The following is a 23,447-nucleotide window of genomic DNA, read 5'->3' as shown; positions in this document are numbered from 1 at the left end:
TATCTGCTGTCCAGCCCAGGCTAGGCCTCTTCCCCAGAGCAGCCTGGGACCACCCCCCTCCTGTTGTGCAGCACAGGGCTGGATGAGAACCAGAGCCTTCTGCCTACACCTCCTAGAGCTGGGCTGGAAGTCCGTGCAGATTTATTTAATTTGAGACAGGGTATGTAGCCCTGGCTGTCCTGAAACTATGTAGAGTAGAGTAGAGTAGGTTGCTCTCAAATTCAGAGATCCTCCTGCCTCTGTCTCCAGAGTGCTGGGACTGAGGAAATGGCCACCACACCTAGGTCACACCCATTGCTGGGAGCACAGATGGGCTACTAGGCCAAGGAAAGGCCAGTCCACTTGGGACCAGCCTGCATGTCTCTGAATGCCCCCGGAGGAAGGTGTACGGTGATACAGGCAGGTAACACCACCACCAAGAGGCTATGGCACAGGCCTGTTATTCAGTACTCAGGAGGTGGGGGCAGCAGGATCAGGAGTTCAAGGCCAGCTTCATTTACAGAGCTGAGCTTGAGGTCAGCTGGGGGAAGGGAAAAGAAGAAACTGTTGTGAGAAGGGGGTAGGAGGACCCTTGTCCCACTGAGATCCTGTGATCTGGGCCTGGAATCGTGTGGGGGTGTGCGGCACCTGTGTCTCTGAGTCACCAGATCAACAGAGGCCTGGCTTCCCCTTTGAGTGTTCCACAGAAACACTCAGTAAGTAGGAGTGAAACCCTGACGTCTGCCACGTGGGGCACCTGGCACCAGCAGCCCTCATTAAAAACTAGCCTGTATTTTGATGTTCTGCCTAACTATTATCTATAATTACTAATTAATTAGCATTAATATGTCCTGTAAGTGCCTCACTATGTATGTCTGTAAGTTTATGGGATCACCCCGGTGTGTTCTCATTCTGGCCCCGTCTGCAGGGAGCTGCAGGCTGGGGCAGGGGGTGGGGGTAGCGCACGGCAGGAGTGTGGATGGGTGGCAGACATCTGGGCTCCCTTTGCTAAGCCAAGGCCTGATACATCAAGGCCTGAAATCCCATCAACCCTCCAGGCTGAGGTTGGAGGACTGGGAGTTCAAGGCCAGGCTAGGTTGTAGAGGGACTTCAGTGGGGCCTTGTCTCAAAACAGAAAGATAAAAGTTGTGATTTGTGGATGCAACCCCACACCCATGGTGTTCCAAAGGGAGGCAGAAGGTTCAGAAGTTAAGGTCATCCTCAGCTGCATTCTGAGCTACATGAGACCCTGTCTCAAAAGAAAACGCTTTCAGGCTGGGCACAGGCCTTTAATCCCAGCACTTGGGAGGCAGAGGCAGGAGGATCTCTGAGTTCGAGGCCTGGTCTGCAGAGTGAGTTCCAGGACAGCCAGGGCTACACAGAGAAACCCTGTCTCGAAAAACCAAAAATAGAAAAAAGAAAATAAGAAACAAAACTTTTTTTTTAATCAAAGAAATTAAAACACGAAGAAAGTAAAATAGAAACGAACTGCGATGATAAAAGCCGGAGTCGCAGAGGGCGGCGTTAGGGCCGCGGGAGTGCGGCGGACGGAGGCCGCGCCCCCTCTTGCTGATTGGGCGCCAGGCCGAGACGCGCGGCTCCGGTTGGCGAGCGTGGCCGTTGCTCTGAGGCTCCTCCCCGTTGAGGCGGCTACAGGGAGCGGCGGCCGCAGAGCCGCGCGGGTGGCGCGGGGCGGCGGTGCGGGGTGGCGCGGGGCGGCGCGGGGCGGTGGGGTCTGCGGCCGCGATGTCGCCTCCGTCGGGCGGCGGAGGCCCGGGGCCGCCGCGGCCGCTGTCCGTCGCCGCGCGGCTGAGCTTCGCGGTCGGCCACTTCCTCAACGACCTGTGCGCCGGCATGTGGTTCACCTACCTGCTGCTGTTCCTGCATTCCGTGCGCGGGTACAGCTCGCGGGGCGCGGGGCTGCTGCTGCTGCTCGGCCAGGCGGCCGACGGGCTCTGCACGCCGCTCGTGGGCTACGAGGCCGACCGCGCCTCCTGCGCGCGCTGCGGGCCCCGCAAGGCCTGGCACCTAGCGGGTGAGCCGTCCCGGCCCCGACTGTTGCCCTGTGTCATTCCTCCCCTGTGACTGTCGCCCTGTGTGTCCGTCTTCCCCCGTGGGTGTCGACCTGTGTCATTCCTCCCTTATGGCTGTCGCCCTGTGTCCGTCTTCCCCTCTGACTGTCGCCCTGTGGAAGTCCTCCCCTGTGGCTGTCGCCCTGTGTCATTCCTCCTCTCTGACTGTCATCCTGTGTCCCTCTTCCCCTCTGTCACTCCGTGTCCCATCTCTCTGTTTCTGTCATTGTGTGTCTGTCCTCTCTCCCTATAGCCTGTCCTCTCCGCTGACTGCCATCTGCGGTCCCGTCCTGTACCCTCTGGCTTTTCAGGATTCTGTACCCTGTCTTACAGCTCTGATCCCCAAGTCCCCTTCCCTGACTATCATCCTGTGTCCTGCGCTCCTCCCGCTGTTCACCCACTTCATTCCTTGCGCCTGCGGCTCCTGTTTGGGGTGGTAGATAGCGGAGAAGTTGGCCCTGGGGTTGTAGCTGCTCCCTGTGGAGTTCCAGCCTGGTTCCTGGAAGGCTTGGGCTCTTCTTTGCCTGAGGTAGGGGGTTGAAGAACCAGCCCTGCCCCTTGATGAGGATGACATTTTTTTTTAAGACAGAGTAGTGGCCCAGCGGCAGCTGCCAGCCTGGGGGCTGGAATTTCTAGTTTCTCAGGATCCAGGAAGATTCCGGGACAAGGAGAAGGGGAATTAGTAACCTAGTGTACCTGTCACCATATCCAAAAGATGAGGCAGGGGGATGACTGCTTCATGAGACTCAGTCTCCAAAAATGGAAAGAAACACTCAGAAGGGCTTGTGTCTGCCAGGAGATGGCAGGCCACCCTGACTTTGCACGGGCCTGGAGCCTGGGTCCCTCACAGTGGGACAGACTGGAGAAGTACCTAGGCTGGCCTCAGAGTCAGATCCCCTGCTTCCCACGTGCTGGGGTTAACAACTTGCAGCACCATTTTGAGGCCCATGGGACACCCAGACCCAGACAAGAACTCTCAGGTTAACTGAGGCCCAGAGAGGCCAGGCCAAGCACCTGGAGATGATCAGCCTGACCCTGCCTGGCTAGGCCAATGGTTAACTAGGCTCAGAAGCAATGGGTGTGGTGTGGTCATAAGATCGAATCCACAGTGCCTGGGGCCCCTGAAGATTTGCCCTCCTGAGGGTTGGTTTCATTTCTCAATCCAAGGCATATTATGTGGTGAAGTCATCTCGGGGCAGGAAAGGGAAGTTGGAAGCCCGGTGCCAGGCAGGGGCTCAGAGACCTTTCTGCAAGGGTTCTGTGTCTCATAGGTCCTCAAGTTAATCTACTTAAAACTGGTGTGAGCAGGGCTGGAGCTAGCGGGGCTGGGGTGTGAAAGGGTTGGCCACAGTGCTCACAGCACACACACGGAGCCCTGGCTGCCATCCCAGTACCCCATAAATCCTGCACTCAGCAGGCTGAGGCAGGAGGATCAGGAGTTCAAGGGCAAGCCTAGGCTATGCGGTCCCATTGCCTTCCCCAGGTAGAATGATAATGTCCCCTTCAGCTGCAGAGAGACCTGTGTAATAAACCCACCTGGGGAGTCAGTGGCCCCAGGCCTGGCCTGCTTGTCTAGGATATAGAAGGAACTTGGGGGCAGCCACACTCACCCATGGAGCCTTGTGGTCTGGTGGGCAAGTACAGCTCAAAGGAGTCCCTAGGCTCCTGGACACCTCAGGGTGAGAGATTGGTGGATGGAGAATGCATCTGGGGTAGCTGTGCAAAGACCCTGGGGGCTGGAGGTCACAGTTGTGCAAAGGCCCTAGGGCAAGGCAGAGCCTGGTATCGGAGGAGGCCCCTGTGCCAGGCAGGGGTGAACAGGAGTCAGGGCATGATGGCATGTTGGAGGAGCTTGCGTTGACTACATATATATCTTTGAGTCCATGGAGGAGGATGGGACACCCAGTATGTCCTGGGCAGTGGCAGGATCTGCTTTGTCCCCAGGGGCACCTGGGCTCCAACTCCTCCCTGTCCAACAGGGGAAGGAGAGCATAGAATAGGGCTGGTAGTAGATGCGATGGGGGTGACCCCGAGCTCAGGGGCATCAAGCGATCCCCGTTGTTGTCCTTTCTGCCTGTCCTAGTAACAGGGCCTTTAGGTGTCCGTTTGAGCAGAGGGTGGAGGGAGGCTGGCCTCTGTGGCGTTTACCTGCCTCGGTTGCCCCTCAGGCCTTCGTGTTGCTCTTCTGCCTTCACAGGCACTGTGTGTGTCCTGCTCTCGTTCCCGTTCATCTTCAGCCCGTGCTTGGGCTGCACGGGAGCCACACCCGAGTGGGCTGCCTTGCTGTACTATGCACCCTTCATCGTCATCTTCCAGTTTGGCTGGGCTGCCACGCAGATTGCCCACCTGAGTCTCATCCCAGAGCTGGTGACCAGTGACCACGAGAAGGTGGAGCTCACGGCCCTCAGGTACAACATGGTCGGTCATGGTGACCTAGCCAGGTGTCCCCTGGGAGCTGTGTATCTGCCATCTACAGCTGTGTAACAAATGAGTGCCAGGTGACCCAGACAGAGGAACAGGTGCTGTCTGGTCTCCACTTTTTTGTTTTGTTTTGATTCTTGCTGTTGGTTTTTGGTTTTGTTGGTTTTGGGGTTTTGTTTTGGGGACATGGTTTCTCTGTGTAGCCCTCCTGGAACTCATTCTGTAGACTAGGGTTGGCCTGTCTCTGCCTCCTGTGTGTTGGGATCAAAGGTGTTACCACCATCAACCAGCTCATTTTTTAAAAAAATATTTTGAATAATTTGCCCAGGCTGGCCTCTAGCCTCAGCCTGCAGAGCATCTAGGACAACAGGTGTGTACCACTGTGCCTGGCCTAGAATGCAGCTATAGGATTTGAGGCATTTCAGGCTTCTCTGAGGCTGGAAGAGTGGGCTGTGATCCCAGTGTACCCTAAAGCCAGTTTTCTAAGGTGACCTAATTATGCCGGGCCCTCCAGGGACAGCTTCCCTTCAAAGGAACTCCAGCTGACCAAATTGTCACATGACCTCTGTGTTCTGTAGTGGATGTGTGGCCTGTCTCTCAGGGAAGGATACTGGTAGGGTGGCTGAGCGCCTGGCTGCTACAGCTACCAGCTTGAAACTTTAGGGGATGGTGTTCTGGTGTACTGACGGACAGTATTTATTGCCGGGCAGTGGTGGCGCATGCCTTTAATCCCAGCACTTGGGAGGCAGAGACAGGCGGATTTCTGAGTTCAAGGCCAGCCTGGTCTACAGAGTGAGTTCCAGGACAGCCAGGGCTACACAGAGAAACCCTGTCTTGAAAAACAAAAAAAAAACAAAAACCAAGACAGTATTTATTGAGCACTTGCTGTGTACCAGATGCAGTCTGTGCACTCTATGTGTGCTAAAGCCCCGCCCTCACCCATAGGTATGCGTTCACTGTGGTTGCTAACATCACAGTGTATGGCGCGGCCTGGTTGCTGCTCCACTTGCAGGGCTCTGCACACGGGGAGCAGGACATCACTGTGGGTGACCAGCTGGGAGTCCAGGATGTGCCTGTGTTCCGGGTAAGTCTGGGCTGCACGCTAATCCCAGAGCCCTTGAGCCTGGGAGAGCCGTTGCTGACCCCTGTTCTCCTCTCCAGAACCTGGCCCTGCTGGTGGTGGGTGTGGGAGCCATCTTCTCTCTGCTCTTCCACTTGGGTACCAAGGAGGGTCGCTGGCCCCAGCACCGGGGGGCTGAACCCGATGAGCACAGCCCCCTGGTGGCCCCTGCGGCCCAGCCACTGCTGCTGTGGAAACACTGGCTTCGAGAGCCAGCTTTCTATCAGGTGTGTGGTGGGGCTGCGGGGACGGAAGACACCAGAACCACCCAGCACAGACATTACCAGTGGGTCTTACCGTCACACCCCGAGCAGACATTAATCTCCACTGGGCTATGCGTTATTCCATGGTCTGTTCCTTGCTCAGGATGGATGTTGCTTTCCATTTCACTCCCAGACAGGCCTCACTAATCACCCCTCCACTGACCCCCCCACCCAAGGCAGACATCATCAACAGCCTTCCATTTCCCATGCAGGCATAAATCCTCATCTCCACTTCCCAACTAGGACTGACATGACCAGTCAACTTTGCATTCCTCAGCCAAGGCAGACATTACCAATCACACATCACCCCCCGCCCCCATGCCCCAGCCCGGAGTTAATACTATGGAAGCCCTCAGCTTGTTTCTGAATCCCTGACTGGTAGGAGGGAGTGCACTAGGTCTCCCACTGAGCCCTAGCTTGTTCCTCTGCTGATCTGCCCACAGGTAGGCATGCTGTACATGACCACAAGGCTCATTGTGAACCTGTCTCAGACCTACATTGCCATGTACCTGACCTATTCTCTCAGCTTGCCCAAGGTGAGTTATGGGTGTGTGTGGAGATAATGGAAGATGGGTCCCCTGCTGAGATACCCTTCTGGACCACCATTGCCTCTCCCTCCACAGAAGTTCATTGCCACCATCCCCCTGGTGATGTACTTGAGTGGCTTCTTCTCCTCCTTCCTCATGAAGCCAGTCAACAGACGCATAGGGAGGAATGTGAGTGACAGCTGCTGCTGGGGAAGCGAGCAGGGGTGGGGTCCCCACACTCAAGGCATACTACAGCCTGAAGCCCACAGAGTCCAGGCTTCTTGGGCCCTCTGGTCACAGGGTTCTGTTCCTTCCAGCTGCCTAGTGGGCTGGAGTGTTTGGACTGCCTACTTACCCTGATGCAGAATGGGAAATCGATTAGTAATGTCTGACCTGGCTGTGGAACAAAAGATTAGTAATGTCTGCTCTGGGCAAAGACCAGTAATGCCGGTCTTGGGTGTGGAGTAGGACAAGTTTTAATGGAACCTTTTACTGGGCTGAGGACCAGAGAGGGCGAGTGTCTGGCTCAGGGTGCCCAGCAACGTGGGCCTGACTCAGGCTTTGTCTCCTTCCTCCCTAGATGACTTACTTCACCGGGCTGCTGGTGATCCTGGCCTTCGCAGCTTGGGTGGCCCTGGCAGATAATCTGGGTGTGGCTGTGTACGGGGCTGCAGTGCTGTTGGGTGCAGGCTGTGCCACCATCCTTGTCACCTCCCTAGCCATGACAGCTGACCTCATTGGCCCACACACGGTAGGGCTGGTGGGAAGAGCCTGCAGGGCGTGGTTCGGTCCCTGGGCCTGGACACTAACCTTGTGTGTCATCCCCCCCACCCTGCCCCCAGCACAGTGGAGCCTTCGTGTATGGTGCTATGAGCTTTTCGGATAAGGTGGCCAATGGGCTGGCAGTCATGGCTGTGCAGAGCCTGCATCCCTGTCCGTGAGTTCGTGTTCCTCAGACTTGGAGCGCATACATTTCTTACTTTGGGCAGTTTGTTTATATTCAGCAAACACTGAATTTCTTTTGAGCTGGGCACTGAGGGCACAGTTGGCAGGGCACACAGAGCCACTCAGAACCTCATAGTGTGGGTTCCTGAGCCACCTGTGCGGCCCAGGACAAGGGCAGCCCTGTCAGTAACTGCTAATGCATAAGTTGGGTTGAGCGTGGGGTCTAGGAGTCAGATAGGAAGCTGGGAGACTCCCTGAGAACCTGGCCCCTGTGCGGGAACCTCTGTACCCCTGCAGGGCCTGAGCAAAGGCCCGGGGCAGGACTGGGGAGCCAGTGCAGGAGCCAAGAGACCAGGGGCAGGGCTGTGGGCTTCAGGGGACTGTGAGCAAGTGCATGTATTTGTGTCCAGGGTCCCCTGGAACTTGAGGTGGCAGCCACTAGGCTGTTTCAGGGGACACTGCAGCAATCCCCAGGGGCCGGCAGCTCCCTTCCCTCCCGCGACATTCAGACTCCCTCTGTTCTCTAGCTCTGAGCTGTGCTGCGGGGCTTGCGTTGGCTTCTACCACTGGGTGATGACAGCAGTGACAGGCGGCGTGGGTGTGGCCGCGGCTCTGGCTCTCTGCAGCCTCCTCATCTGGCCCATCCGCATTCGCACCCGTGGGTCTTCATCACCGGGACTTGGGTGGGGGCGGGGTGCGACCTAGGACCCACCCTTCCCAACGTCACCCCACTCATTTCAGGGGACCTTGGAGACCGGCCGTAACCTCTGGCTCCTCAAGGCGACGTGATGAAGGACCAGGTAGACAGCTGACCCCTGAACCCCCAACCTGCTCGGGGTCAGAGGGTACGGTGTGCGGGTGGGTGTACCGGCCAAGATTGCTGAGCCGTGAGTGTCTTCGCCCGACTTTTGACATGGAAGTACCGCCCACCAGGAGGCTGTAGCGGACACATGCCCAGGCCGCGCGTGGGGAGAGTGTGCGCGTGGGAGAATGTGCCCCCTCACGGGGACATGGACACACGGGTTGGTAGCACAGCTTTATCAGAGCGTGGGTGTGAAAGCCGGGGGCGGCTGGCCGGTGGCCGGGCAAGGCCTCTCCAGGCCCCGCTGTCTGAAGTCCTGCGCGGTGAAGCGCGGCCGCTGTGGCGGTGACAGGTGCGGTACATAGTCCGACCGCCGGGGCAGCTCTGCCCCGAACTGGTTCCTGGTGACCACTGCGGACAGGACCGGACAAGCTCAGCTCTGCGGCTGCGGACCGGACGCCCCGGAATCCTTGTGCTGGCGGAGCACGCCAGGCCACGCCCATCCTGCACTCCCGCACCTCTACCCACTACCGGCCTCTCTTTTTCTTTCCTTTTTTGCCACGTGCAGCACTACCCCCGGACCCTCTCCTGCCCCCATCCCCTCAGCTCACCAAACTCCTTGCCGCGGATTTGCCTGTCCCTCCACTGCAGACACCCCCAGCGCGTGCCCGGGTTGAGGTACTGCGCGGGTATCGCGGGGTCCCAGAAGGCCATCTCCCGCAAGTGCTGTGTGTAGGCTGCGGGGAGGCGCGGAAGGGAGGGGGGTCAGCGTGAGACCCGCGGTTGTGCACGACCGGGGGTGGGATACTCACCGGGTGGCAACCCACGCTGGCGACTCTGGAAGCAGCCGTTCCACCGCGTGTGGGCCTCGCGGTACGGAGTGAAGAGTGCGCGGGGCAGCATGTACCAGGCATCGCATGGGTTCGAGTTGGTTAGGCCGGTGAACCAAACCTGGCCGGCCGCGTCCCGTCCCATGGGTGTGAATTTCCAGCGCACGGCTTGCTTGGTGGCCGGCGCCCAACGGGGCCCCTCCAGGGACAAGTAGTCATTGCTGAGGGAAGGTGGGGACTGAGCCGGGATGTCGTTGCTTATTCCAGCCATAGTTTCCCTGTCTCAAGGACCTCATCTGACCCCCTTGCCAAGGTGCTACTGGGTGAGAGTCCCCCTCCCCGCTTCTGCCCAGTGTCTCCTCCGTGCATTTCCCCACGTGCTGTGTTACTCATGTAGCTGACAATGGCCCTGTTTGAGACAGTTGTCAGTGTTGACACTGCCTCAGCCTTGAGCCACTTATGGCTGTTGTGGGAAGGAAGGGATCAAGGAAGGGTGTGCCTAGCCTGTAACTCCTCACAGATGGTGCTCCTGAGTAAAGTATGCATGGGAAGCCATGCGGGCTGCAGTAGTGGCACTTGCAAAGGAAGGCCCCCGTGGCTGAGGTGGCCTGTCATCAGCACCACAAAAGGCCAAAGCATGAGCAGGCCTATGAAATGGGATTTTTCTGCTGGGCGTGGGTGGCAACACTCAGCATGCTAAAGCAGGAGGACCTCTATGGGCTTATGAATAGCTCGGGATACCTAGAATCTAAAAGTGAAGGGTATTCTGGCACATGGCTGCCACTACAGCATACGTGGACAGGAGACTCAATAGACATCTCTGCTTGGGAGTGAGGTGTGTGAATGCCTGACTCAACCTCAGCCACCTGGGCTGCAGGGTAGGGGATCTGGGGTCTGGATGAAGAGAGGTACCAAATGCAGGAACCTACCGGTAGAGATGGTCAGGGAAGTAGAGTTCAAGAGTGCCTGAGGGAACAGAGGGCCGATTAGCCTCCCGCCTCAAGTTTTCCATGTCTGGCCCTACCTTCCCAGAGGCTCTAATCACCAAGGCCCTGGAGCCATTGTTGACAGGGACAAAGGTATCCCAGCAACAGGGAAGTGGGCAGCCAGCCCGTGACCTCAGCTTACTTCCTGGTGTGGGGCTGAGACCAGAGTATTCCCTCCCTGTCCCACAGCAGGAGGTCATTATCTTCTGGAGCCTGCCCCCCCCCCCATGTCCAAGGAAGGGCTCTTGGGCGGCCAAGGTGCTCAGCAAAGGGACCCAGAGACAAGGACCACAAAGTATGGGCTCCGTGACAGGAAGTGGATACCCAGGGTCTTTGGTTGGTGAGAATGCTCTGGAATCATTGATGCAGAGCCCTGGGTCTGCTCATTCTGTTAGTGCATCCTGTGTATGTCATGACAATAAAGGCAACACAACCAATCTCAAAGCTTAGTCAACCCTTTACGGTCTGTACAGGCGGTACTCCACTTAGGTTCCTGTTTCCTCAGCAGATATCACTTCCCCCTCTCTGGTCACCAATATGCCAAGCTTGTTCTGCTCCAGTCAGGCTTGTGGGGTCAGGGTCTGGGCCAGCTTACCCAGGACACTGCTGTTGGGTGGGAGCCTGAGCAACAGCCCCTCCCTGCCTGCAGTCCTGACCCCCTCCCTCCCCTCTGACTCACCTGAGTGTAGCTCAATTGTGTCCAGCCCAACCCTGACCCACACGCAAGCCCTCACCCTTCATGACCCTGACAGTCACAGCTGGCTGCTCTGTCCAGGGCTGGTACAGGAATCAGAAGGCAGGCTGCATCTATATCCCCTGCATGTACAGTGTGTGCCCAGCAGGGTTCCCACTAGCCAGAGGTCACAAGGGCATGTGGCACCAGTGCACATCTTGAGGTCCCCACTTGGGCATTTTGTTTTGGGATATAGCTTGTGAACAGTAGCGGATGGCCCTGGACCTTGAACTGGTAAATGCAGAACCCACTAGCTGGGGCTTCAATTAAGAATCCAACAGGAGGCTATGACTCCCTAAGGCCTGCAGGCAGCCAACCCCATAGTGACCTGTGTCCCAGTGGCTTCTCCAGCCATCAGCATTCTTGGGACAAGTCAACAAAACACAGGAGACAGACCCCAAGGTGTCACAAATACATATATACACACGTGCACACACCATAGGCCACTGCCACCATACTGGGGATTCCCAGGTGAGGAGGGGCAGTAGAAATGGGGTCTGAAGACAGGGAGGCCCAGGAAGCTTAGAGGAGGCCAGGAAGAGGCAGACAACAAGGCAGACAAGGCAGCTGGCTAGAGACAGGGCAAGCTGACACCCACGGAAGGGTTACAGAAGGCGCACACACAGACACAGGGTGACAATGCAATTGAGAGTCACCACAGGGCAAGAGGCACAGGTCCCTGCCAGCGCCTCCCAGGACGTGATGTTCTGGCTTGGTTGACGCTGGGTAGCTGCAGGGAGGAGCACAATGGCTCTGGTCCCCAGGTCCCAAGGTAACACTGGGTTTGGGGTTTGACGGGATCTCAGCCTCCTGTTCAGCTGTGTCCAATATGGCTTGGGCAGTGGTAATAGGTGGCAAGTGTCCCCGCCGTGTCCCCGTGTCCCCAGACACTGGCTCCACAGCTCACAATGAGGCATTTAATGAGACTCTGGGGTCTCTGGCTCCCGCCTGCCAGATGCCTCTGGGAAGGCAGGCACAGCAGGGTCCATGCATGCTGGTTACTCCATCTCTGCCTGTGGGGCTTCACATCCCGCCTGCGGGGTCTATCGGATCCGAGTGAAGAGGTTGAGCACAGACACAGATTCCTGGGAACAGGGGACGCAAGTGACTGTGTGCCAGGGTACTGTGAGAGCCCAGGGGCATAACAGCAGGTGGGCAAGCCTGGACACCACCCAGCCATGTTACCTTTGTAGAGCGTGTTTTGCTAAAGACGTTCCAGAACCGCAGGGTCTCATCTCCAGCTCCGGTGACGATGGCCTCCCCATCAGGAGACATGGCCTACAGAAGGGACAGAGGGGCTTGGCTATTTCCAGCTGCAGCAGACAGCTTCTGGGGCCAGACAGAAGCCGGCAGGTGCCAGGGGACATGGACCCTGGGCTGGCTAAGGCACACAGGCTCCTGTGGTGCTTGCCCTGATCCCCGTTCCCACACTTGGCAGGACACAGCCTAGTGTACCAGCAGCCAGGAGATGCTGAAACTTGTGTTGTATGGAGGCCCTGTACCCGGTGGAGTGAAGTCTGGTAGACAGGACTTCCCCACTTCTCAAATCCTGGGTTGGTGACACACTGGTTTGTTAGTGGTGGCTTTGCTACTAAGACTAGGAGCAGACAGCAAGAAGGCTGGGGTGATGTTCCTTCACCCTCCCAGCAAGACACAGGCAAGCCTGCCACATGGAGCCCAGGATGCTGGGACAGCCACAGTGGCCAACACTCACCAGGTAGAGGACACGATACGAGTGGCCTGTGAGCTTGGCCACCTGCGTAAGGGATGGGTACTTCCACACGAGGATCTGGTTCTGTGAGTAGCCATGTGTGCTCACCTAGTGGAGGGGCTAGGTGTCAGGGTTGCAGAGGGCCTGGGGGTTCCCCGTGGGCTTCCCTCAATTACATCCTGGGAGTCCGAGGCCCCCGGTGCCTCAGAGGTAGGACTGACCAGGATGAATGCTGTGACCTGCACTGCCTATTCCTCCTGCCCAGCTGGCATCATACAGTTCCCACAGGTGGCAGGCAGACTCCCAGGGGCTCAGTGCTGCTCTGGGCTAGGCTGTTATTCCCCCTCCCCATGCCCACCGTGCACCTACCAGCTCATTGGCGTGTTTGGACCAGGCCAGGTTGCACACTTGTGAGCCTGTGTCAATGCACTGCAGTGGCTGGCCTGTCAGAGTGTTCCAGAACCTGATACAGCGGTCAGCCGTGCCACCACCGGATGCCAGCAGTCCATGCTGGTGTGGGGACCAGGCAATAGCTTTCACAGCTGCCAGGTGCTCCGTGTACTGCTGCACAGGGCTTAGACTTGAGTGGTTCCACACGAGCAGCTGCAGGGCAAGCCAGGGCTGTGACAGAGCCCCACCCAGAGACCAGGGACCAGGGACCCAAGGCAGGCACAAACCAGGGACATGTGCACACCTCCAGGCCAGCTCTAGGGACAAGGTCCTCAAGATGACCCCAAGGATATGAGTTTCTAATACCTGGGTCTGTGTACACCCTCTAAAACCACCCCTTTCCTTGAGGACATCAAGTCACACATCCTTGTCCTAGGTTCTGTGGGTCACCCAGCTTAGGTGACCCACAGGGACAGGTGGCTGGCTTCCTGGGGGGCACATGGGGTGATGCAGCCATACCTTGTTGTCATTGCCTCCCGAGGCAAGTAACTGGTGGTCTGTGGACCACTTTAGGCCACACACTTCCTGCCGGTGACCCTGTAGCCGCCGCTCTGACTGCAGGGGTGGTGTGCGGATATCCCGTTGTAGGATCATGCGGTCACGGCTACCAGATGACAACTGGTCAGCATTCCAGGCCAGCGCCCCTACAAGGTGGCAGCAGGTTAGCCCTGGCCTGGTCCAAGGCCATGGCTCATGGACTCGGCTGGGCACGCAAGGTCCTCACCCACACGTGCGGTGTGGCCCTCCAACATGGACAGCTTCTTCCCAGCAGCAGCATCCCAAATCTGCACGAAGCCCTTGTGTGTGCCTACTGCGACGAGGTTCCCCTAGGGTGACAGTGCGGCCAGGTGGCCATCAGGTGCCCATGGTATGAGAAACTCACACACCTCATCCTTCACAGAGACTCAGGGCTAGCTCTGTAACTATAAGCTCATAAGCTCATTTTTTTTTCTTTTCTTTTTTTTTTTTTTTTTTTTTTTTTTGGTTTTTTGAGACAGGGTTTCTCTGTGGAGCCCTGGCTGTCCTGGAACTCACTCTGTAGACCAGGCTGGCCTAGAACTCAGAAATCTGCCTGCCTCTGCCTCCCAAGTGCTGGGATTAAAGGCGTGCACCACCACCGCCCGTTGTTTTGCTTTTTAAAACAAGGGTTCACTCCGTATTCCAGGCTAGCCACACACTCAACACATTGTCCAGACTGACATCAAACTAAGGGCAATCAATCCCCAGCCTCCACCTCTGGAATGCTGGTCATAGGCTGCTTCTACAAGCTGCTTTGCTTAAACCCCTCCCAGTGTTTCCCAGCAGTGGAGTCCCCTGGCCACCACTTGGCCACCACTGCTCCAGCTGGGGCGTACGTCCATCCCAGCAGCCAAGCTGCAGTGTCCAACAGAAGGCTGAGGCGAGGCTAGAAGGTGTGCACTGAGCAGCACTAGGCAAAGTAAGCCATACTTAATCACTTGGGCTCTGCCGGCCCAGGGCCAAGCCCTCTGCACTCACCCGCTCAGACCAGCCCACAGAAGTCACTGAGTCCCCTTCTACAGAGAGGTCACAGAGCCGGGTCACCTGTTGGCAGGAGGTTAGAGTGAGGGGCAGATGGTCCGTGTCCTCCTTAGCCCTCTGTACCCCTCCCTTTGGGGTATAACCCTGAAAAGCTCTGCTGTGTTGCACTGGCTGTGGTCAGTCAGAGCCCCACGGCGTGCTTTGGTGCTCACCTGGCTGGTGCATGCACTCCACAGGTACACGCAGGTGCCCAGCCCCACACTGAGCACATTGAGGGAGGACCAGTCCACCAGGTTGAGGTAGAAGTCGTCCTGAAGCTCTGGTGCGTCCAGCACCTTGAAGGGAATCTTGGAGATCTTCCGAGTGGGCTTCCGTGGTGACCGCAGCAGCTTCTGACTGTGATGACAGCAGGCCACTGCTTGCTGCTGCCCTAGACTCCCGTGCCCCCACCAGCAGTCTGAAAGCACTTGGGGACCCAGCCCTGGCTTACCTTTTGTTGCTAACAGGGGACAAAGAATACGGGGACACATCATTGCCATCATCTGGACTTGAACGCTTGCTGCTGAGAGAATACTGGGGACAGGGTACTAGGTTGAGTGGCTTCTGTGGCCTCTTGACTTGGGGAATCATGAGCACCCCAAAGCTGACTCCACAGAGCCAGTAGAAGCCAAAGAAGGGATAGAACAGGTCCCATAGCGCCCTAGCCTTGCGGGCCACTAGCTGCGGCCTAGCTCACCGTAAAGAGACCCTTGTGCTCTGGTGTGGACGGCTGCAGCCGCCGATCCTCTGTCTGTGGGTCCTGTACCTTCTCAATGCCAGCGCCCAGCAGCTCATTCTTCAATAGTGCGGAGTAAGCCAGGCCATCTGCAAGGGTCGGGTAGGCATGTTTGTGTATGGGCGAGCCTTGGTGAGTGGGATCTGCAGAGGCAGGGCATGGGGGAGGCCACACTAGCTGCCAGGGGAGTGTGTGGAGAGGTGGGGCCAACCCCTCACCTTTGCCATTGTCAGAGGTGGCATCCTTGGCTTTGCGGTTCTGGCTGGGGGACTTCTCATTTTCCTGTGTGAGAGGACATCACATGAGGCTGTGCCCTCCTGGGGGCACAGACCCGAGCCCTGCTCAGTACTCACATTGATTCTGTGGAAGTTCACACTCCAGTTGGCCCCAGCCCTGGAGGGGATGAAGCGGTCACCGTGCTTGCTGGGCGAGGACACTGGGGAGTTGGCTGGTGTCAGGGTTCTCCGCATCTCTGAGACCTGGGAGGGGTTTGGGATTTAGTGGAGGTGACTTTTAAGTGGCAATGCAAGTCCCCCAGCCCATGCACCCTGTGGACAGGTGATGCTGTTCTGGGGGACTTAACAGGATGGTCCGTCACACTCACACATGGCACTGTGTTCTCATTTTGGATGATGATCTGTCGCAGGAGCCTTCGCTCATAGTCCTGGTCCATGGCGGGCGGGGCGGGGCCCGCAGCTGAGGGTAGCCTGTGGGTGGGCAGAAGCACATGACAGTCCAGGTCTCTGGGACACAATGAGGAAGGGCAGGGAGGAATCTTCTGTTGTTTTTTCGAGACAGGGTTTCTCTGTATAGCCCTGGCTGTCCTGAAACTTCCTTTGTAGACCAGGCTGCCCTTGAACTCAGAAATCTGCCTCTGCCTCCTGAGTGCTGGGTTAAGCCACTACTGCATGATCTATATAAATCTTATTTTTGAGACAAGGTCTCATGAAGCGCCGGGCGGTGGTGGCGCACGCCTTTAGTCCCAGCACTTGGGAGGCAGAGGCAGGAAGATTTCTGAGTTCGAGGCCAGCCTGGCCTACAGAGTGAGTTCCAGAACAGCTAGGGCTATACAGAGAAACCCTATCTCGAAAAACCAAAAAAAAAAAAAAAAAAAATCTCATGCAGCTGAGGCTGGTCTCCAACTCTCTGTGTAGCCAAGGATAACCCTGAAATCTTGCTTGTTCTACCTTAGGTATATGTCACCATATCCAGGGATGGATCATATCCCAGGAGCCAAGTACTCAGTATCCCTTAGCCTGGGCAGGGGGTGATATGCCCTGGAGAGGCGGGATGTGGGTGGGTGGGTAGTGGGTTCCATCCTGGTTCTGACATTTCGTCAGCGTCCCAGGCCAGCCCACCACACTGTTTGTTTGCCTGATGAAGCTCAGTCCCTAGAGGGAGGTAGAGCCAGTGCCCAGTCAAAACTGAAAGGGGAATGGAGACTCCTTTAGCCTCCTTCAGCAACAGGAACAACTGTGACCCCATGATCTTTGGTGCTCATGCAGACAGCTTACACTTGAGATGGGAAGTGCAAGGTCAGCCACACCAGAGCCCATAGCCAGTACTTTGCTGGGCTCAGCAGGCTGCAGGCCACTGTTTGATAGCACAGTCTTGGGACAGCACACTGTACCCAGCTCAGGGCTCCAGCTTCTTCCCACCCTCCTACCTGCCCCACACTACAGTATGAGTGCAGATATGCGTCCACACACACACACACACCCCATCGCCACCACAGACCCCTTCTGGCATGAGCTGTAAGCCTCTCCTCTACCCAAGGCTGATTCACTGATTATAGAGATGGGTTCCAGCATCCACTTTCCCTTCCCCACACTGAAGCTTTTCACTCATTCAACACCAGCTTTCCAGCTTCCCTGGAACCCGGCACTTTCTCCAGCCCCAGTCCCTTAACAGTCAAAGATTTGTGTGACCCAAGAATTGCACTCCTAGATGTTCACCTGAGATGGATGACTCCATACAGAACCCTGCACAGCTGCAGGCTCAGGGGAGGACAGGGATGGATGGACACACAGCAGGTCCATCCACATGCACTAACACGACCTCAAGAACATCGAACTCAGTGAGTAACTAAGACACAGAAATGCCACAATATGGGTTCCACGACAGGGACCGTGCCCACCACTCTTCCCACCCACTGTCCCTGAGACAGGCTCTCACTGCATATCTCAGGCTGGTCTGGAACTCATGATCCTCCTGCCTCAGCTCCTTGGGCTGGGATCCCTGGAGGATCAGGAGTTCAAGTCCATCCCCACGTACACTAGCTAAAGGCCATACTGCTTATACCCAGAAGTCACAAAGCCAGGACAGCAAAAGGCTGGGGAGCTGTTCAAATGTGTCACCTTGCCACTGTGGGTGAGAAGACTATGGGAGTGTCAGTGTCCTCTAGGCCCTCGCCATGCTGTGTCACAGGATGCTGAGTACCCAGCCAGGCCCGATCTGATGAGCCATCAGTCTGTGCCTGCTCCAGACTGTGCTAGCAGAAGCCAAGGCCCAGCCACCCATCTCCGCTGGGCATCTATCCTCTTGTTTGGCACTGGACACAGGAAGGCCCTCTGGCTCCTGCACCAGGAAGCTCCCCAAGGATGCAAGTTCAGGTCATCTGGCCTTCAATCACTGGTTACACCCTCCAGGGGCCACAGATCTTGAAAAACTGGTCCCCGCATCTTGTGTGTCAAGGGAACAGCCCCCACCTGCACCCATGTGTGGGGACTCAAGTGTGCTGCACTGTGGCCTCGGGGCCATGTCACTTTCTGTGGGGTTTAGTGGGCCGTCCAGGGTGCTGAGCTGCATTTGCATTCCTGGCCTCTACCCACTCCATGTCAGGAGTTCCCCAAGTCCTAACAGGCATGCATGCTCCCAGTGAGGGCAATAGAGACTGCTCAAGGCACCCCAGTGTTAGTGGCCAGCTGCCCCTGACGGACGTCCTGGCACCAACCCCACCCAGGCGCACAGCCCCATTCTTCCCTGTCACAGCTGGCAACAGCCACCTTCCAGCCATGGGAGACTAGCACAGGGACGCGACGTGGTCTGGGTTGTGGAGCTGGTCACCCCACCACACACACAGGGACAGGGTGCCTGAAGAACTGAGCCATGTTGAGAGGCCCAAGGACAGAGCTGCGTGGACTCTGCAGTCAGCTCCTGGATCACTGCCTATCTGGGGGTACCTGGACACAGGGCCTCTCCCCCCCATGTGTGACCTTAGATCAGATGTCCCACAGAATTTATTGTTGACAAAGGCCTGTAGTCCTCAGATACCCTCAGGTGTCAAAGGAAGGGACTCCCCAGTGACACAGGCCCATGACAGGCCCCAAGTTAGCCTTCTATTCCCTTGAAGCCACCTTCCAGCCATGGAGACTAGCAGAGGGAGACCCTGACAGCTCCCATCAGGCAGGGACCCGAAAGGTACTACAGCTGCCCAGGTGTCTGCAGTATGACCAAGTCACCTCACTCAGCCTGGGGCCCAGGGTGCAAGAATACCCCCAGTATGCATGTGTACATCCATGTACTCCTTCATCCAGAGGTCTTACCCTATCTCAGCCAGGCAGGTTCCAGGTAGCCATCACATCCTTCAGAGCTGGCCAATGGTGGTCTGGTGCCCCACCCTGTGGGGAAAGACCCCTGCCACTGGTCTCCATGTGACCTCCTGTGTGTGTGTGAAAGCCTCACACACTACATCCCTAGGTTCCTTATGACAAGCACAAGGGCTCTGTCCCCTGTGGGGCACTGCACTGCCCATCTGGAGCACAAGGGCTAGGTGGCTCTTTGTGTGGTGTCCTCTGGGTCATGCCACTGCACTGCACTAGGGATGGGATGGAAAAGAACAACTCACCAAGAGTAACAATATGTATTATCTTGTTTTTATGTTGCCACCTTGGGGGTGGCAGTACTGGAAAGGGGGAGGGAAGGGGCTTAGATACAGCTCAGGACAGAGCAGATGATCAAAGCCTGTATCCATCCCTATCCTCCAGTGATATGGACCAGGGTCACCATGGCAGGAAGCTTCTAGATCAGGTCAGAAGTAGGTTCCTAGGCTCTGGAGGCTGGGTGACACCCAGTAGTGTGAACTACAACTATACACCAGTGATCACCACACCATCCCCTGAACACATTAAAAACCACGATTGTCCAGCCGGGCGGTGGTGGCGCACGCCTTTAATCCCAGCACCTGGGAGGCAGAGGCAGGCGGATTTCTGAGTTCGAGGCCAGCCTGGTTTACAGAGTGAGTTCCAGGACAGCCCAGGCTACACAGAGAAACCCTGTCTCGAAAAACAAAACAAAAACAACAACAACAACAACAAAAAACCCCACCACAATTGTCAATTTTAATAAAATATGGGGTGTGAGAATGTTACCTGCATCAAGCAGATAAAAATCTTTAAAAAATTAATAAAAATCAACTTTACTAAAGGAAAGGCTGGTAAAGACAGAGAACCCTAGATGGCTCATTCCCCAAAGCCTTTGATGAGTAACGCATGCACGTTTGCATGTATGCACACACATGCGCACACACACACTCAGAGACAGAGTGCTGACTCAGCACACACTGCTGTGGTGGAGGACTACCTTTAAGATCAGCTCCAGAGCATACAACATCCTCTCTGGCCTCAGGCTCCTACACACAGATAGACACACATACACATTAGAAATAAAAAATAAATCTTAAAAGCAAAACAAAAACCCCTACAAGTGGACAGTGATGACACATGCTTTTGATCTCAGCAATTGGAAAGCAGAGGCAGTCATGTCACTTCGAGCTGGAGGCCAGCCTGGTCCTCCTGAGTTCCAGGACAGCCAGAGCTACAGAGAAACCCTGTCTCAAATCAAACAAACAAATCAACAAACCAAAAATGTACAACCCTGGGTTGTGGGGCCACAGACTGCACCTAACAGGTAAAGGAAGGACGCAAGGCCAAGTGCCGAGTAGGAGGCAGAGGCAGGAAATGTTGTCCTGGACCTTGGGTGTGTGGCAGGAACCTGCCACAAGGGGGCAGCAGAGGTTCTGGAATGCTCCCCACACAGCACTCAGGGTCCAGGGGACAGACAAGGGATTTCTTAAATGCCAAGCCCCTCTTGTCAGACTTTCACAGGCCTTCAGAGGACGCAGACCCTACTCCTTCTACATAACTGAGAACTCAAAGTCTCTCCAGTCCAAAGACCAGCAGTCAGATCTTGCCTGAGAGAAATCCAGAAACACACACACATACCAAACAGTTTAAAACAAATGGGGCTGGAGAGATGGCTCAGCTGTGGAAAGACTGTGTGCATCGAGCCCAGGTTTGGGTCTCCAACACCCATAATAAGCGACTCAGAACCACCTGTAACTCCAGGTGTGGGACATAGCACCCTCCTTGGGCTTCTATGGGCACTGCCTGTCCGTGGCAAACATACAGACAAGCAGATGCATATATACATACATAAAAATACACACAGCTGGGCTGGAGCAATGGCTCAGTGGTTAAGAGCACTGACTGCTCTTTCGAAGGTCCTGAGTTCAATTCCCAGCAACCACATGGTAGCTCACAACCATCTGTAATGGGATCGGATGCTCCCTTCTGGTGTGTCTGAAGACAGCTGCAATGTACTCATATACATTAAATAAATATGGCTTTAAAAAAATAATAAAACAAATACAGCTTAGGGCTAGAGAGATGGTTTAGTGGTTAAGAGCACTGGCTGCTTCCAGAGGACCTGAGTTCAATTCCCAGCACACACACTGCAGTTCGCAACTGTCAGTAACTTCAGTTTCAGGGGATGTGACACCGTCTTCCAGTCTCTACCAGCATCAGACACAAATGTAATATGCAGACATACATGCAAGAAAAATACCCATACACATAAAAATAACAAAAAAGCCACACATACATTTTTTCTTTTGTTTTGTTTTGGTTTTTTTGAGACAGTTTCTCTGTGTAGCCCTGGCTGTCCTGGAACTTACTCTGTTGACCATGCTGGCCTTGAACACAGAGATCTGCCTGCCTCTGCCTCTTCATGAACCACTACTGCCCAGCACCCACATACATTTTTTAAAAATAATGTTAAAGGTAAAAAAAAAAGGCTATGGGCGTGGTCAGGGGTGGAGCCCCAGCCTAGAATCTCCCAGTGAGGGGCTGGGGCGTGGCTCATTGGTGACCTCTCTCTTCTAAGCAAGTGCAAAGGCCTTAGGTTCCATGCCCAGAACCAGGAAATAAAACAGACCAAGACTCCAGCAGTGAACACTTAGCTCCTGACCTTCTATCAGAAGGAAGCAAAGGGCTAGCACTGGCAAAGAGAAGACACCCTTGAACAAGCCAGCGACCCACAAGTCATGGGGTAAATTCTTCAGGTACCAAATCCACATCTGAGAACTCCATTGGTATTTACAACACATGCCATCCCAGCCCCATGAGAGCCAGAGTCACCAACTCCCTTTCTGTGTCAGTCCTGATCCCCAGAGCCAGAGGTGGTGTCTCTTCTGGGTGACTCTTCACTGGGGAATCACGCTCATTCAAACTGCAGGAAGGAGCTAGGATTGGGACTCCGCAGCCAGAGGAGTAAGGTCATCCATCTCTTACACAGGATGGACAGGGGGGCTACTTCCCACCAGGTGCTCTCAACTAGCAGTGAATTTGGGGGAGCAGGGCACAGAGGTAACACCTATCCAGGGTTGGTGTCAGGCTTACAGCTGGAGAGAAGTCAAGTTGGTAGGGTGATTTGAGGGCTTTGTAGGGGATAATGGCTTTGGGTCAGGGATAGAGGATGGAAGGACGTGGACTTGCATTTGAAGACACAGAGTGGAGGTTCATATCTGAGAGGGTATGTGGTGGGTTTGGGGACACAGAATGTCTGTGGTTTCTGGCCATGTCTTCCCTGAGAATGAGACACCTGGTTGTTAGCTGAACCACTGGATGGTATATGGCAAATTTAGTCCACAATCCCATCCACTGGGGGACTGCCAGATGTGAGACTCCTGGACTCTGGAGGTTGACTCAGATCCCAGTTTGGATGTAGGGAGCGTCTGAGGCAGGGGGATTTACATTGGGAAGTCAACAGGGTGCAGATATTCAGTACAGTTGTGGACATCTTGAATGATCAGCATGAAGAAGAATGCCCTAAATCTGAGGGTACATAGATCAAAAGAATACAGAGTGGTGATGACAGGGCGAGGTCATTGGGGACAGACCGCTCTGGGATCTGATTCAGGACCTCATCTGCATTGTGTGGTTTTGGTGGAAGTAGTAAAGGGTGACCTGAATTTGGGGGCGCAAGGAGCCTGACCTAGGGTCCTGAGTTGCAACATGTGGAATGCCTGGGATCTGGACATTTGCGGTGCTCAGAACAAGGCTCTGGGGATGACTGCTGCGATGGACAGAGCGAGGTCAAGGCGAGGTTGCCGGGTGAGCGGACTCAGGGTTGGGTGACTCAGGGCCTCACCTGGGAGGTGGGCTTGCATTCTGGGGCTCGGGGGAGCAGCACGGGTGGTGCCCTGGATTCGAGGGGAGCACGGCTCAGAGCAGACCTCTGGGGATGGAGACTCTGACAGACTCAAGAGCTGGCGGGTCGGGGCCCGAGCTGGAGGTCGCTGGGATGTGGGGTTCGGGGTCAGGCGGCACTGGAGCCCCTGAGAAGGATGGGGTCGGCTGGGGGGCGGGTCCCTGAGTCACCCGTGTCCTTACCTGCCTCGCTCCGGTAGCCAGCCGGCTCCCGCCGGTTCCCGCCGGTCCCAGGAACTCGCCGCACCCGTTCCAGGCCCCGCCGCTGCGCCAGGCCCCGCCGCCGCCGCTCCCGGGAATCCCCCAGCCTCCGCGGTCGCTAATATGGCGGAACTCAGCGGCAACCCGACTCCCTCCCCCAATCTGTCCCGCAGGCCGCGCGCGCGCCCGCGACCGGCCCCGCCGCCCAGCGCGTCACCGCGCCTAGGCCACGCCCCCTAGGTCCTCCCGCCCCTCCTCAACCCAGCCAGGGTTTTCCTGAGCAAGCCACGCCCTCGGTCACGCCCACGGCCCGCACGCACAGCTCTCTCCGCCAACCTCATGTGCCCTGAGCTTAAGCCACGCCCCCGAGTCGCCAACGCCTCTTCTGGGACACGCCCCTGCACCGCCTCTTCCCCTGCTCCTTGAGGATACGCCCCCTAGACACTCCCACCCTGTGCCGTGCTCGCGCCCACCCCGAACAGCTGCGCCTGCGCGTCCCAGCGCGGAGCAGCTCGGGAAAATGGGACGTCCTTCAGGATTTAAATCAATACAGGAAGCGAGGCGGCACTTGTTGCCCGGGGCAACCGTGTTAAGGCGAGCAGTCGGGGAAGCTGGAGACCAAGACAGAATGGTGGCGGGGGGGGG

The 23,447-nt window shown here is 56.3% G+C and overlaps 3 protein-coding genes and 1 long non-coding RNA gene across 5 annotated transcripts; 2 read left to right on the top strand and 2 right to left on the bottom strand.

The window, feature by feature from the left end:
* The first annotated feature begins 1,671 nt into the window (after positions 1–1,671).
* On the top strand, positions 1,672–10,383 carry Mfsd12 (major facilitator superfamily domain containing 12). Of its 2 annotated transcripts, XM_031349316.1 has the most exons (10): positions 1,672–2,014; positions 4,249–4,459; positions 5,418–5,556; positions 5,634–5,819; positions 6,299–6,391; positions 6,479–6,571; positions 6,963–7,133; positions 7,225–7,319; positions 7,855–7,985; positions 8,069–10,383. In XM_031349316.1, the coding sequence occupies exons 1-10, from the start codon at positions 1,726–1,728 to the stop codon at positions 8,089–8,091; spliced, it is 1,431 nt and encodes a 476-aa protein (XP_031205176.1). In that variant the 5' UTR covers positions 1,672–1,725; the 3' UTR covers positions 8,092–10,383. The 2 variants fall into 2 exon arrangements, with proteins under 2 accessions (XP_031205176.1, XP_031205177.1); XM_031349317.1 differs by lacking the exon at positions 5,634–5,819.
* LOC116075866 lies at positions 2,023–4,048 on the top strand. The gene is made up of 2 exons (XR_004112741.1): positions 2,023–2,580; positions 3,535–4,048. It is a non-coding gene; the product is annotated as an uncharacterized LOC116075866 (long non-coding RNA).
* On the bottom strand, positions 8,351–10,174 carry CUNH19orf71 (chromosome unknown C19orf71 homolog). Its single transcript, XM_031349318.1, has 4 exons — positions 9,889–10,174; positions 8,942–9,180; positions 8,741–8,866; positions 8,351–8,540 (listed from the first exon to the last, which is right to left on the bottom strand). Exons 1-4 carry the CDS (start codon positions 10,143–10,145, stop codon positions 8,368–8,370), a joined length of 795 nt encoding a protein of 264 aa, XP_031205178.1. The 5' UTR covers positions 10,146–10,174; the 3' UTR covers positions 8,351–8,367.
* Positions 8,355–23,026, bottom strand: Fzr1 (fizzy and cell division cycle 20 related 1). The gene is made up of 16 exons (XM_031349315.1): positions 22,785–23,026; positions 15,719–15,821; positions 15,468–15,593; positions 15,333–15,396; positions 15,076–15,203; positions 14,830–14,912; positions 14,552–14,735; positions 14,337–14,402; positions 13,564–13,666; positions 13,299–13,483; positions 12,759–12,992; positions 12,393–12,497; positions 11,864–11,956; positions 9,889–11,763; positions 8,741–9,180; positions 8,355–8,540 (listed from the first exon to the last, which is right to left on the bottom strand). Exons 2-14 carry the CDS (start codon positions 15,785–15,787, stop codon positions 11,722–11,724), a joined length of 1,482 nt encoding a protein of 493 aa, XP_031205175.1. The 5' UTR covers positions 15,788–15,821; positions 22,785–23,026; the 3' UTR covers positions 8,355–8,540; positions 8,741–9,180; positions 9,889–11,721.
* Between the last annotated feature and the right edge of the window lie 421 nt (positions 23,027–23,447).

The sequence above is a fragment of the Mastomys coucha genome, unplaced genomic scaffold (assembly GCF_008632895.1).
Source record: "Mastomys coucha isolate ucsf_1 unplaced genomic scaffold, UCSF_Mcou_1 pScaffold4, whole genome shotgun sequence".
Lineage (NCBI taxonomy): Eukaryota > Metazoa > Chordata > Mammalia > Rodentia > Muridae > Mastomys > Mastomys coucha.
Note: the sequence above shows the minus strand (reverse complement) of the source record. Positions and strands in the feature narration are given on the sequence as shown.

Excerpts from the sequence above, each read along its gene's own strand:
- Mfsd12 (XM_031349316.1), top strand. The coding sequence starts at position 1,726 with ATGTCGCCTCCGTCGGGCGGCGGAGGCCCGGGGCCGCCGCGGCCGCTG. Across the intron at positions 2,015-4,248 it reads CAAGGCCTGGCACCTAGCGG|GCACTGTGTGTGTCCTGCTC; the intron begins GTGAGCCGTCCC and ends CTGCCTTCACAG. Across the intron at positions 6,572-6,962 it reads ACAGACGCATAGGGAGGAAT|ATGACTTACTTCACCGGGCT; the intron begins GTGAGTGACAGC and ends CTTCCTCCCTAG.
- CUNH19orf71 (XM_031349318.1), bottom strand. The coding sequence starts at position 10,145 with ATGACCTCCTGCTGTGGGACAGGGAGGGAATACTCTGGTCTCAGCCCC. Across the intron at positions 8,867-8,941 it reads CCAGCGTGGGTTGCCACCCG|CCTACACACAGCACTTGCGG; the intron begins GTGAGTATCCCA and ends GCCTCCCCGCAG. Across the intron at positions 8,541-8,740 it reads AATCCGCGGCAAGGAGTTTG|TGGTCACCAGGAACCAGTTC; the intron begins GTGAGCTGAGGG and ends TCCTGTCCGCAG.
- Fzr1 (XM_031349315.1), bottom strand. The coding sequence starts at position 15,787 with ATGGACCAGGACTATGAGCGAAGGCTCCTGCGACAGATCATCATCCAA. Across the intron at positions 13,667-14,336 it reads CTGTGGGCTGGTCTGAGCGG|GGGAACCTCGTCGCAGTAGG; the intron begins GTGAGTGCAGAG and ends CTGTCACCCTAG. Across the intron at positions 12,993-13,298 it reads CGGGAGGCAATGACAACAAG|CTGCTCGTGTGGAACCACTC; the intron begins GTATGGCTGCAT and ends CTTGCCCTGCAG.